Below are 14,649 nucleotides of genomic sequence, written 5' to 3'. Positions count from 1 at the left end.
ATTTGTCTCCAAATGGGGATTAGGTCTAGTTGAATTAAAATTCCCACTTCTCCAGAGGTAAAACATCAATCAGGAAAAAAACAAATTCTCCAGAGTCAAGACCATGTTGTCTTTTCAACTCTGCTTCCAAAATCTCAGCCCTGAGATGGCTGTTCAGTTTAGTTCCATCTCTAAAACTCAGCACCGTGACCCACTGGATGTCCCTCCAATTCCTGAATGTGTATGAGAACAGTGGGGAGACAAATGGGGCAGGGAGCCCCAAGGAAAGCTTTGTGCTCCAAAGATCCAGCCGTCAAAGGGAAGCAGCCATCAAATGGTCAGAAGATGAGTAGAATCTAGGGCAAGGGGTCCCAGGCCTGGCTGTGTATTCCTGGTCCCTAACAAGGAGCCTCACTTCCCTGAGCCGTCACATCTGTGAAATAACATAATCCCCTTTGCACTCCCACTGCACAGGGATCTGGAGGGAATACGACATGTTAAAAATAAACAAACAAACATAAGTGCTTTGACTCTTTGGCAGAAGGGTGCTGTAGGATACTGAGATAGCATGACACACCAGAAAGAACCATAAGCTGAAGGCAGGTGCCCAGGCCCCCAACTTTGGTTGGCCTCAGTGCTCTTTCTTTGAAAAAAAGGAAGTAGACGGGGCACCTGGGTGGCTCAGTCAGTTGGGTGTCCGACTTCAGCTCAGGTCATGATCTCGAGGTTCGTGAGTTCAAGCCCCATATTGGGCTCGCTGCTGTAAGCACAGAGCCTGCTTTGGGTTCTCTGCCCCTCTCCCATTTGTGCTCTTTCAAAAATAAGCAAACATGAAAGAAAGAAAGAAAGAAAGAAAGAAAGAAAGAAAGAAAGAAAGAAAGAAAGAAAGAAAGAGAAAGAGAAAGAAAGAGAGAAAGAAAGAAATTAGGACAACCTAAGTTTCCATGAAAATTTGTTACTGTCTCTCCTTCTTATCTTCCATATTATGTCCTTATCCTTCCCTAGGCAAGGACTGTTCCCCCACTAACTAGTGCTCAGGGAAAGAAACTGGAGCCCAGTCATCGCCTGAGGCTGGGCTCCTGTCCCCTGTGTCCTGGCCAGTAGTCCCTAGCCCCACAAAGCTTGCACGTTGGGGTCCCACAGGCACCTCCCCTAACCCTGCAGATGAGAAACCCCTGCCTAGGAAACGTCACCGCCTCTGGGTCCTTGGGAGGCTGACTCTGCAGTGTGGCAAGGTTTCAGGCCCCTCAGGACTAAAACAGTGTCATCCAAGTGCCCATCTTCCAACAGCTCAGGGGCCCAGATTAAGATGACTTCTTGGCCTTAATTTTCAGCCGAGGAAAAGCTGTTAGAACCCACAGCCAACCTGGGCCTGTGAAACGGGCTGCCCGTGTACTGTCAGACCTGCCATTCCACCTAAAGCTGGCAGGGTGGCAGTGCCTGAGCTTTGGCCCCTGGGGTGTCAGGAGGGCCAAGGAGTGGTGCTGAGCTCAGCGGCAAATTCTAGGCTGCAAGAGCTCTCCTGGCCTTCTTTCCTCGTGGAAAAGGCCCCTAGGCTGAGGCCTTGGAACCCAAGAACCCCCCCACCCCCACCCCCGCCGAGGGCCCCTAGCTGGAGCACCTTGGACCTACCGCGAGCCAGCCGGGCCTCGTGGCAGAACTTCTGCAGGGCCTGGAGCCTCTTCGATCCCGAGCGGCTCTTGGGGAGCCTACAGAAGAGGCGCTGGAGCCTCGCCATAACTGCGCCGAAGCAGGCAGTGGCCGCCTCCTCACCCCCGCCCTCAGTCATCCCGCTGCAGGAGATCGATGCCTTTTTTCCAGGCCAGCCGGCAGGGATGCAGCGATGAGTGGAGAGTCACTAGCTCTGGGAGGATCCCGGGGCCCTCCTGTGACGGGGGTTTGCTCCAGTCAGCCCAGCCAGCTGCTTTTCCCAGAGGAAGTCACAGGCACCTGGGACGCGGGCCCCTGCACCAGCACAGCCTGACCAATGCCTTCTCCTTCCTAGCTAAGGTCCTTTCCCTCCACCTCCCCCAATGGAAAACTTTCTATTCCTGGGGCTTTTAGCTTGATAAGATAAAAATGCCCCCACCAAACAGGCTGCAGGAAAGAGCCTGTCTCGAGCTTCACCCCTCAGGAGTGCCTGAGAGCCTGAAAATCAATGTCTCCAAAGTTTCAACAGACAGCAGAAGTGACCAGTTATCTCACACCATGTGCCTGGCCCAGGAGCTCATTAATGGATTTCTTTGGGGATGGCAGATTAATAATGCTTTACCAGCTATATAGGCTCCTAAGGGACAACGGGGCTAATTCACATCCTCCCATGCTAAGCCCAGGGTAGGGGAAGAGCGAAGGCTTTCAGCCGACTGGGCCCATGAAAAGGCAGAGGGTCAGACCATTTATCTGAGCCCAGATACCTGAGCAGAGAGAGGTCTCAGAGAGGTCTCAGAGAGGTCTCAGAGAGGTCTGTTGCTCTCTGAGCAAAAGAAGGAAGAAAGAGAAAGGAAGAAAAGAATAGAGCCTATCATAAATAGGACAGGAATGTTCTCTTGCCCTGAAACAGTACTCACAGGGCATCATTGCCTCAACACTGACTCCCAGAAGCAACCAAGTCCCAGTGGGGAAGTTCCCAGAGGCCCTGTCACCAAGGCCAAGACAGGCAGCACAGCCTTCTAGGAAAGCCGCTGGAGAGGGGTGCCTGCTCCCGGGCTGCCCAGAGATTCCCAACCACCAGCGGGGGCCAGTTTCAGATGAAGGAGGGACACATGTCCTACACTGCAGAGGACTCAGGAGTGCTCGGAAATGAAGATGCATTCACACCTCTGTGCTCTGGTCACGTGGTATTTGGTCCAGGAAGTCAACGTCCATGGGTTCAGGCATGAGCTCTGTTATTCCTCATGCAACCACCAACCTGGATCCACTCCTCTGTGCTGTAGTTTGCCCCCAGGTCACAAAGAATGCTGAGCGGTATCCTAGCCCAAGGCCATGTCCTCGGGCCCACTTAGAGAAGAAAATGTTGGTAGAGCAAATCTTTCAAACAGGCCGTCCATCATCTGCCTTCCTCCTAGGAAATCTGGCTAGAAGGTCCTCATGTTAGATCACCCCTCACTATTGAGGACCTCAGTACTTGGTGCAGTAACAATAAAAACTTGTTTGTAAGCTTGACAATAAAAGCACATTGTTTATAAGTGATTCATTTAAGACAGAAATGCCCTAAAATGGCACCCTTTCTCAGGCCCAGACATTGGTTCTTTCTCCCTCATTCTTCCTCAGGGAGATGGGGCTGCCACCGGCCTTTTTTGGTGCCCCCACCCCTCAGTTTATCCAGCAACTTCTGCACAGAAGAGGATGGCAAGTGAGTCCAGATCCTAAAACAACACTCGGGGCCACCAAGCAAGGGGGTCCGGAACTTCCGGCCGGGTGAGCCCAGGCTGGGGGGAGGGGAGGCGTTCCCATTCCAGCTCTCAGGGAAGGAAACATGTGTGCTAGAGAACTTCTAGTATGAGTCACAGGTAAGGGGGAAAACCCCTCCTGAATGCCCCCTTTGGGTGCAAGGATATACTGCTCTCACTTCTCCTTTCTCCTCATTGCAGAGCTGTTCTTTGACAGGTTAAGCCACTGGCGAGTTCTCTCTCAGCAGGAGAGAACTGGCAGACACTGAAGAAGGGGCCTTGGGAGGCTTTAGAATCTTCACTCCTGACCCTTTGAAAACTGGGTAGGAAGAAAAATGTAGGGGTATTTTAGGAGGAGAACTATCTAGGGGTGGGGGGATGTATGATGACTTCTCGTAGCCCGCCAACATCTAAGCACCAACCAGATGACCTGCCTGCTGAGGAGAGAGTCCAGCCCAGGCCCAACGCAGTTTGAAGAGACAGGCTTCCCTATTTCAAGTGCCGGGGCTACGATATATTCTCACCTTGAAATGCCCTATTCATAGAGAGGTAACCCCAGATTGCTTTTGAAAATACACATCACCAGAATAGACATTTACATACCGTGTGTTCAATCCTTTCTCTCAAAACTCAAGCTGCAGCTGGAATCTGTTGTTCCATTGAATAGTAAGGCATCTCTGAGGGGTTTTGTTTTCTTTTAAATCCTTTCCTCAGTTGCAGAAAGGACATAATTGTTTCAACAGAAACCACAAAACCTCCAGCTTCCATTCAATTTGAATGGAAAAAACAGCTTCCTCCAAGTCAGCAAGGAAAATAAGCAATGATACCCAAATGTAAGACTGATCTGGACAAACAGAGAGTCAGAGATGGGGTGAGAGTGAGGAGGTGGGGGTTCCCCAAATCTGCTCATCCTCACGTGGCCACATTGCTGCCCGGGATGGAATCAGAGGTCTGTGAGGCAAACCTCGGTTCCTATCACAGCCCCTATGCAAACTTTCTTCATCCTAGCTGTCCCTTCTGAGGCTCAGCCTAACTTCGCTGTGGTTCCTGGTTAGCCCTGTGTCATGAACTGTGACCCTGGGTCATGGCAAGGAGGAGGCATGGAACAGGAAGAGACCTCCTACCTGCTTTTTCATGCCAACCCCCCTATATACTCCAAACACCAATGGGGTGGGGCAGGGCCAGAGAGAGACCCTTGTTTCTTTTATCTTGGGACTTAGAAAAACTTCACCTTTTGTTTAAAGATCTCATGATTTACACATGCTGAAGATCTACTTAGAAACCAAACTCTGGAAACAGGCCTCAGTGCAGCCAACTCTCAGTTATCCAGGGGCTGGCTGACTGTGCAGCTGTCACGTGGCTTACCCACCCTTGGCTCACCCCCTTTTTTTTTCTCTGCACTTCTTTCTATGGACATTTCAGCATCACTGACAGAAGGGAGGCAGATGAATGAGGAAGCTCAACTAACTCGCATATTCAGGGACCTGAGTTCATAAGGCAAAATGCTGTGCTGGATTCTGGTGCTGATTTTGCCACTACTGACTCTTGCGGAGGTCATCTGCCTCCCTGAAGGCTGTGCCTTCTCACCTGTGAAGGGGCCATGGTCCCACCAGCCCTGCCCACCTCACAAGCCCAGGCCACAAGAACAGGCTTCAGGTTCGGCCAGGTAATCTCTGAGATAAAAGTTCTCTCTGCCCCCACACTTCTTGTTATTCTCAACTCTTCTCATTCCACGTAAATATTCCCATCCCACCAGGCTCATAGGACACCAATTTGCATCTATAGCAAACACAATGATAATTCTTTCCCAGAGCCAGCATCCAGTAAAAACAAAACATAGCAAGATTAAAAAAAAAAAATCAATGGGGCGCCTGGGTGGCGCAGTCGGTTGAGCGTCTGACTTCAGCTCAGGTCACGATAGATCGTGCGCAGGTCACGATCTTGCGGTCCGTGAGTTCGAGCCCCGCGTCAGGCTCTGGGCTGATGGCTCGGAGCCTGGAGCCTGTTTCCGATTCTGTGTCTCCCTCTCTCTCTGCCCTTCCCCCGTTCATGCTCTGTCTCTCTCTGTCCCAAAAATAAATAAAAAACGTTGGAAAAAAAATTAATTAAAAAAAAAAAATCAACAAAAGGAAAAAAAAAAACACAAAAGGATTAAAAAAAAAGGCAAAGAATATCATCCTTCTTTTAGGGCTGACTTTTAGATGCGATTTCTTTTTTCTTTTTTAAGTGTTTTTCTTTTAATGGCTCATTTATTTTTGAGAGAGAGAAAGAGCATGAGTGGGGGAGGGGCAGAGAGAGAAGGAGACAGAGGATCCGAAGCGGGCTCTGTGCTGACAGCAGAGAACCCGACGCGGGGCTCCAACTCACGAACTGTGAGATCGTGACCTGAGCCCAAGTTGGATGTTCCACCAACTGGAACAGCTCGGTGGTGTGATTTCTTAAACGTCCGTGTAAGCCAAGTTTCCATTTTTCTAGCAGCATTAGCCAATAGCCACTGCAGATATCTGGGTAAGATCTGCCCTGCCCTGAAAATGTTTGTTCAAGAAACAAGGAGGGGGAGCAGAGGTGGGGTGCAGGCCCTCCACTGCAGAGTAAACACGACCCAGCCCCTCTGTGGTCACAGGTGAGTGACGTACCCTGCTCCCTGCCTCCCAGTGACACATAGGAATGAACAGACTGGACTTTTCAACACCACCCTTCTTACAAACCCTCAGTACAATGTGAGCTGGAACTTTTCTCCCTGATGCCCTTAATGAGGCCAGAGCAGTAGGTGAGGGTAGGAAAATCCTGAAGAAAATCAGGGATGTGCTACAGAAACCAGGGGTTGCCAGACCCCTCAATCAGGACAGGACACTGTCCCCTGGGAGGCTGCACGCATGGCTACCTTGCCGGGAGGGACCCCTGCTGGTCCTCTTCCTTCCCCTCCCAAAAGGGCAAAATGAGAACCCAGCATCACTGCTTTTTCTACAGGTGCATCTCTCAAGAACTTTCTCTATGCCAGGAACCGCAGCCAGGCTAGAACACGCCCCACGTGAACTTGTTGGCCACTTTGGCCACCATGCAGAGCTCCTGGGGTGCAGCAAGCTCTGCCCCTGTCTCCTCAGCGTGGTGTGTGCAGTGCTTCAGAGAACATCCAAGCATCACCTCGCCTGGTCTGAGTCAAGATAGTCTTGACCTTGGGGTGGGGCTCCCCATGACCAATGTTATTCCACTTAAACCAGTGTCCCCAAGGAAGAGAGCCTGCTGCCCTGTCTGACATCATCCCCTTGGCCTCCTTGCTCCTTCCCCAAAATCTAAAAGCTGGCTCAGCTCCCCTCCCAACCCGGAGATCCTGCCCTGAACATGTGGACAGAAGCTTGCCAAATCCCTCGGAAAAAAAACCACAAGTGACTACATGCCCAGCCATCTACCGGGTCAGGGCTGGCCTTCCCAGCGCCAGTGCCTCTGGCACTTCCCGACCCAGACAGCAGGGAGCCGGAACCGTGCCGGGGCGGTGGGTGGCCTGGGGGATGGACAGCACTTGGCCACCGGCACAACAGGTCTCCAAGTGAGAGGGAAGGCTGGCTGCTGACTGAAGCTCGGTCCGGGGGTGGGGGGTGGGGAGACATTCCATCTGCGTGCTCTGCGCACCCACAAATACTCACCTGCCCAAGATTATTCACCTTGTCATCTGAGGAATGCGAACAGGAAGAGCCTCTAATAAGGCCAGAGGTGTATTTACAGCTTCCTCACCAGCCTTAATAGTATCCTGGACTGAGCAAGAGTGGCTACCTGCTCTTTCCAGGGGGAAACTGAGGAATGGTGTGGGGGGCCAGAGAGGGCTCCATGGAAGAGCCTTGGGGGGCGGGGGGGAGGATGCTGCTTCCGACACAGAAATGCTGGGCACGGCCAAAGGAGGGAAATGACCTGGGATGGCCTCCAAGGCCTTCAAGGCCTGTCACGTTCACCCCACCTGAGAGGTTCTAACCTTGTCCCGCCCCTAGCCAGGCAGACGATCGACGCCTCCCTGCCTATGTAAGACCTTGGCGGCAGAATCCCTGTGTGCTGACCTCAGGAAGCCATTCTTGGGATGAATATGGAAGCAAGCATGAAAACCCTTTGGGTTCTTCGTGGGAAAATCACGACTGGCCTGTGAAGAATCCTTCCTGTGCTCGGAGGTGGGCTGGGCCTAAGCCAGCTCCCTGTGGCTGGAGTCACTTCACCAGCCAGGCAGGGCCCTTGGGGCCGAGCTGGGGGCTGTCTTTTCTCCGTCACTCAGGGCGTGCCTGCCAGGCTTGGCACAGGCTGAGTGACCGATAAACTTGGGAGGAAGAGAGAGGATCCCGGACCAAACCCTCAGCACTGAGGGGAGATGTCAATTCACTTCCACCTAATAACTCCGCAGGATCAGCAGGCGAACACACACGTTCATTACCAAGTCTAATTAGGCTGGCAGACAAGTGGCATTAATCATTTTTGACTGTACCTGGGATTCAAGCCCCCTTCCCTCCATAATCAGAAATTTTCATGCTCTGATGAAGAGGGGGGACAATTAAGCCCACATTTAATCCTTTCAATTTCATCTTTTGAGAAGACAGGAAGCAGGGAGGAGAGGAAACAGGATACAGCTTGGGGACCTCAGAAGCGTCCCTCAAAGCATTCCAGGTCTGTTCTCTGCCCCCAAACACACACACACACACACACACACACACACACACACACACACACCCCACTGGGCCATTTCCCAAAGAGAAGAGCCCAGTTAGAGCCAGCAGTGGGAGGAATCACAGGTGGGGGATTCTACTCTCTTTAACAACTCAACGTCCATTTCCCTAACCTCCACAGCCAAACACGAGCCTAAATCAATGAAAACACTTCAAGCCACACACTTCAGTGCTGCTGGGTGTGCTGGACAAGTAAAATACTTTCCAAGTGCCCAAGATTTCTAGGTCTGCTACAGGAAAACTCAGTGTCAACGTCCCAGTCACCCCTTCTACAAAGAACTCATGGCCAGAGAGGATTCCACACGATCCAGGGGCTGTCATGTGGGTGGTTCTAGTCTTTACAGAGAGGCGGGTTGAGCCCAGCCACTAATGAAGTGACAAGACAGAGCTGGAAGGGCTGGACAAGGAGCCCTGTGCGTATCAGTCTCCCTCACCCCAGAAGGTCCCCTGCCCCTGAGGTCTCATGGCAAATGCTTCCTATTCACATCATAATTAAACATCTATCACAGATGAGGGGTAAGACAATGAGCCCCAGGGCCCCCCTTTCAACCCTGTAATTCCAATCACTTAACAATTCATAGCTCTGAATGATGCTGCCTCCAAGGAAGACTCTAGACACCCACTAGCATCACGCCCAAGCATCCCTCCTTGAATGCTGAGCTGGTCTTAGGTTTCCCCATTTTCCATACTTTCCATAGTCCAGGATGGCTTCCATATCCACAAAACTAGATGAAAGGTAAAAGGTCAACTCTCTGTGCCTTCTACAGAAGACAGGGTCCATGACCTCTAAAGGACATTACCTGTTACCAAAGCCAAAGGGCAGCCAGTGAGTTTCTGGGCTTGTTTGCTGTTGACACTGCCCTCCCAGAATGCTGGAAATGGATCCTCACCAGTGCCACTGTCCCCATCCTAAAACATACACATGCATTCACAAAATTCTCTCTCTCTTCCAATCCCCACTGGATTTCCTTCTCCATCTAACAAACATGATTTCTTTAATCCTGGAAATTAATATTAACTCTGAGCCTCCCTGCTGGCAAATCCAGCATTAACCAGAGTCAGTTATAGACCTAGATGTGGAAGTAGGAGTAAACTTAAGTTAGAGGGGCTTTCACTAAACAGACAGGCACACAGCTTTCTAAAAGTCTCCCTCAGGGGCGCCTGGGTGGCTCAGTCGGTTGAGAGTCAGACTTCGCTCAGGTCAAGATCTCGAGGTCCATGAGTTCAAGCCCCACATCGGGCTCTGTGCTGACAGCTCAGAGCTTGGAGCCTGCTTCAGATTCTGTGTCTCCCTCTCTCTCTGCCATTCTCTCTCTCTCTCTCTCTCTCTCTCTCTCTCTCTCTCTCAAAAATAAACATTAAAATTTTTTTTTACAGTCTCCCTTATTAAAAGCCCATTTTGCCAACACCCATTGCCAGCCTCCTGCCCAGACAGATGTCATTTGCATACCACTGCCCTTTTGCTTACTTCCAAGAGCAGAGAGATTTAAGAGTAAAAACAAGCCACCACCTTCATCAACTGCTACTTACTGAGGCTGCTCTGTGCCTGGAACTTTGTTGGAGGCAAGTGATATAAAGACAAGGCACCAGTGTCTTGATGCTCCCTAAGCCACTGGCATTCAGTGAGGATGAAGATGTTCCACAACCGCGGCAGGGGCAGAAAGGGCCTTTCTAGAGGGAATTAATACTCGCACTTCTTGGGATGCTCATGGCCCTCGCTTCCCCACTTAGCTCAGCCAGGCAGGGTTTGAAAACTGTACTCACTGCTTGGAAAGGTGATCTTAAGAGGTGTCATGAGCCCAGACATATTGTTACAGCTGTTGGATGGGAGGGGATAATAATAACATTCATATTGCATTAAACGTTCATAATGCCTTTTGCAGGGCACTGTGCTAAGCGCTTTACATATATTAATTCATTTAATTCTCATATTAACACAATGAAGTAGGTATGTCATTATCCCTGTTTTTTATTTTTTTTTTTTTTTTAATTTTTTTTTTTTTCAACGTTTTTTATTTATTTTTGGGACAGAGAGAGACAGAGCATGAACGGGGGAGGGGCAGAGAGAGAGGGAGACACAGAATCGGAAACAGGCTCCAGGCTCCGAGCCATCAGCCCAGAGCCTGACGCGGGGCTCGAACTCACGGACCGCGAGATCGTGACCTGGCTGAAGTCGGACGCTTAACCGACTGCGCCACCCAGGCGCCCCTATCCCTGTTTTTTAAAACAAGGAAGCAGAGCACAGAGATGCCCAGAATCATACAGAGATTAAGTGGCAGAGTAAAGATTCAAACTCAGTTCTTCTGGTTTCAGTCTGTCCTCTTAATCGTTGCATGGTACTACCTTCGTAAAGCCATATTTCTGAACCTCGCTTTTCAAAACAAAGATAAAACAAACCTACCCCATCATGGAATTAGATCTTCAACTGTAAGAAAGATGCTCAGTGAGTTTGGCCAGCTGTGTCTTCACCTGCCAGCGCTCATTTGCACATCAGAACATTTCTCAACTGTTCCCATCAAGCCACAGGTCCACAACCAGTTAAATATTAATAATGACAAACAGAGACTCCGCTCATTAGTCCCTTGATTCCAGCTCTGCTCCCTCTCTGGTGCTCAGACACCTCTAGTTGATACAGTCCCCAAATGTCTTAGTACAAAGTAGAATTCCAATAAAGCAGATTTCCCAGGGTTCCATGACAGTGAGAATACTGCCTCTCTCTGCGTTTATAGAATTGATGGACACGGTAAGGTACCCTAGGACCCTCGAGAGGGCGAAAGTTGCCGACACATCCACGGGTAAGTTGCATTTGGTTCTCCTGGAAAGCCAAGGACATTTACCAAGTGACAGCAGCCCTCCACCCACAACACACCCCTCTATAAATTTTGCTCTTTCCTTTTGTATCAGCACCTAAATTGTGAGTTCTGGTGGTGGAGGGAGCAACACCGACTTTCCCCTCCGATCCTTCCCTCCCACTTGACCCTGGCTTAGAATATGAGCTTTCCTTCCCTAAAGCCAGCTGCAGTAAGAGGCACATACAGCCTCTGCTGGGAACTGCAGAGAGAGGCGAGGGAGGGTTTTCCTGATGCAGAAGTAGCTGCTGCCTGGCCAGGGCTGCAGCGGGATGGGAGACAGGGGCCTGCTGTCATGGGGGAAGGGCCTTTGCTGAAAAGATGCAAACCACAACTCATTTCCAGAGATGCTTGCTAGGGGTTGTGCCATGTTCTGTGCTTTGTACTTCAGATATTTAAACTATCTCTATAAACGCACAGACCCATGGATATGGACATCTTCCACCAAACATGGCAACTTCAAATATGGGGGTGGGGAGAGGACACCCCTTAAAGAAATACACACACCTAACTGTAGGAAGAGAAAAATAATACGCCACCTGCCCCCCGCCCCTGCCAAGAAGACTGCAAATTTGCTCAGAAAGTCTACAACACTGGGTGTCCAGTGATCCACAGGCAGGCTTTGAGAAGAGTGGCTCAGAAGGCTGGAGGGGCCGGGGCGCCTGGGTGGCGCAGTCGGTTAAGCATCCGACTTCAGCCAGGTCACGATCTCACGGTCCGTGAGTTCGAGCCCCGCGTCAGGCTCTGGGCTGATGGCTCGGAGCCTGGAGCCTGTTTCCGATTCTGTGTCTCCCTCTCTCTCTGTCCCTCCCCCGTTCATGCTCTGTCTCTCTCTGTCCCAAAAATAAATAAACGTTGAAAAAAAAAAAAAAAAAAAGAAGGCTGGAGGGGCCTGAGAGCTCGGAGGAGGAAAGTACTGGGCAGGGAGTTGGGGAATTTTAGAGCCTGGTGACTGGGGCAGGAACCGAAGAGTTGAGGGGGGAGGAGGAGGGGAGGGGGAGGCAGTGGCAGGACAACAGCCAAACATTAGAGCAGAGTCCAAAGGTTTGAGGGGCCAGAGGTGGAAGGCAAGAGGGGGCACAGGTCCAGGGTAACCTCAGGTTCGCTTCAACCTCACAGTCCATTTCCATCCAAAGCCTAACCAGGTCTCTTCCCTGTTCCTGCAATGCTCCCTGAAGGAGAGGTGTGCCATAGGAGGACATGTACCATGGGCCTGTACCACAGGCGACAAACCAGCCATTTCCCCATTAACCCTAATAAGCATGGGTCTAAGGGCCATCTCAATACCGGTCTCACAACCCTCTGTCAAGAACTTACAGCAAAAGCAAGAAGGTGCGTGAGATACAACGGAATGACCTTGCCGGCGTGGCCATCATCTGCAACGTGTGTGTGTGTGTGTGTGTGTGTGTGTGTGTGTGTGTGTGTGTGTGTGGCGGGGCGAAGTGTGTACCTGTCAGGGACAGAACTATTTGTTAAATACCGCATCACCATACCTGGGCAGTAGGCAGTCACTAAAGCATACCGGGCAGGGGACTAAGAAGCAGAGTCTCCCGGGCGCGTCTCCCTTAGTCGAAGTGGAGAAGGTCAATGGCCCTGTCTCCTGCCCCAGCCCCCTCGCAGTTCCCCGCCCGCGGACTGCGGTCTTCCCGCGCGCCCCTCCCCTGCCATGCCCTCAACACTCACTAGCGCAGCGCAGCGCCTGCCGCAGCACCTCTCGTCCGCACAGGTCACACCAGCCCCGGCCGCTCCGCAGCGCCAGTTCGGCGAAGCGGTGCCCCTCGCCTCGCTCCACCGGGACGCGAGGATCCTGCGGCTGCTCGAAGATGCTCCGTACGTCGCGGGGCCGGGGCGCCCCAGGCCGCCGCCGCAGCCTCTGCTGCAGACCAGGCCGGAGAGGGCGAGCGGGTCGGGAGGCCCGAGGTTGGGGCTCCGGGTCCCCCCGGGCAGCCCTCCGGGCGCCGCGCCCCTCGTGCGCCCCGCGCGCAGTGGAGAGGGGAGCGGGGGCGCAGCGGCGAGAGGAGCGGCCGGGGGGCGGCGGCTGCGGCGGCTCGTGGCCGCTCAGACTCTGCAGGTAGCGCGGCGGTTCTGGGTCCAAGAGCAGCGGGTAGGGACGCTGCCCGATGGCCGGGGACGCCATGGCCATGCCGGGCCAACGGCGGCGGTTCGCGGCGGTGGCGCTGCTCCCGAGTCAGCCTCGAGAGAAGGGCGGCCCCACACGAGCGCGCCTTTAAAGGGACCGCAGCCTGCAGGGCGGGGCGGAGGCGGGGAGACTCGCGCGAGGCAGGAAGGACGCCCCAGGGATCCGCCGACCCGCCGAGCGGCTGGGGGCGCGGGAGCGAGCGCGGATTTAGGCGCGTCTTCGGGAAGCGGACGGGACCGCTGGGGCAGCTAAGAGGCGTTGCTGGGCGGGCCGTCTGCCCTCAGCCCTGCCTCCTTCCCTCTCCCATCACGGCCCCCCAAACCAGATACCCCCCATAACCGCACCCCAACACGCCCCGGTGAGGGAGCAGGCGGTCAGGAAGGGCTTGGGACCTAGCTGCGGGTGGGTCTGTGAATAGGTCCCGAGGCCGGTGTCCGCGCGCCACCCTCCGGCTTTTCCCGCCCACGGGAGAGCGTGCGCCTCGGCTCCCCTCGCCTCACCCCCCCGCCACCCGGGGCCACCCTGCCCCGCGTGGGTCGGGAATGCCCCGTCGGCGCTCGCGCTCCCGCAGCGGCTCCGAGTCCGGTGACGCCGAGACACGCGCGGCTGCAGACGCTTCCGATGCTGACCGCGGGAAGCCGCCTACTCGGCGGCCGAGGCTGTCCGCGTGCGACTTTCACTCTCGCTGGATTTCCCCTCCGTCGGCAGCCCTGCCTGGTAGGATATTCCTTTCCCGGAAGACTGGGGTTATGATCCGGGGCCCTGGATCGCCCGGACTTGGGAGAGCTTATCTTCCTAAGGCAAAACCTCCTCCTCCCACAGCTGCTCTAGCAACTCCTGTGGAAACATCAGCCCCTCCAAAAGCCCTACTTCGTATTAGTGATGGACGGCTCACTTGTGGGACCCAGAGAGTCCTTTTGTGCTGGCGCCAGACCAGGCTTCATAACCTCCTCTGCCCCTTCCATTTGAACGCTCCGATTTCACCGTCTTCAAAGTCTTAATACTTTTTGAGCAAGGGCCCGGCAGTTTCTTTTTACGCTAGGTCACACAAATTACGTATCCTGTCCTGATCGTCTCTCGCGGGCGGGAACAGGACTGCTGGATCTTTGAACCCGCCAGCTGCACGACCCCGGGCCCTCTCCAGACTCTGTACTTTTGTCTATTTATTTATTTATTTATTTATTTATTACCCGTAAATTAGTCTGGGAGTGGGAAGACAGGTAAATGCTTTTGCGATCTACGGCTCTGATGCGGTGACCACTGCCTGTCCTTTTAAAACTTGGGGTTCAGTTTGGTTGATTTAGCAGAGGTCACCAGCAACCGACTTTGCAAATAGTCTAAATTCCTAAAGACCTCAGACTTGTTCTTCCCAAGCCAGAGATGGGACTCCCCCTAGTGTCTGATAGGGGAATCTTCACTTTTGCTTTTAGTTTCCCTTTGAAGGTAATTTTTAGGTAATTCCTACGATTTCAGGAGTCTAGCAGCCAGGGAATTCCCAGCCTGCCTTGACCATGGCAGGAGAGAGGAGAGAGAGGAGAGGAGAGAATGTGCACCATCCGCTCCCCTCTCCCACCTCTCCTCTCCCCTGT

At 52.9% G+C, this 14,649-nt stretch overlaps 1 protein-coding gene across 1 annotated transcript in view; it reads right to left on the bottom strand.

The window, feature by feature from the left end:
- RASSF5 (Ras association domain family member 5) overlaps window positions 1–13,115 on the bottom strand; it is a 67,571-nt gene extending 54,456 nt beyond the window's left edge. Inside the window, exon 1 of the mRNA XM_060644328.3 lies at window positions 12,604–13,115. Within this exon, the coding sequence (XP_060500311.1) occupies window positions 12,604–13,063 (460 nt within the window). The 5' untranslated portion in view covers window positions 13,064–13,115. The remainder of the gene's footprint in view (window positions 1–12,603) is intronic.
- Between the last annotated feature and the right edge of the window lie 1,534 nt (window positions 13,116–14,649).

The sequence above is a fragment of the Panthera onca genome, chromosome F1 (genome assembly GCF_046562875.1).
Source record: "Panthera onca isolate mPanOnc1 chromosome F1, mPanOnc1 haplotype 2, whole genome shotgun sequence".
Taxonomy (NCBI): Eukaryota; Metazoa; Chordata; class Mammalia; order Carnivora; family Felidae; genus Panthera; species Panthera onca.
Note: the sequence above shows the minus strand (reverse complement) of the source record. Positions and strands in the feature narration are given on the sequence as shown.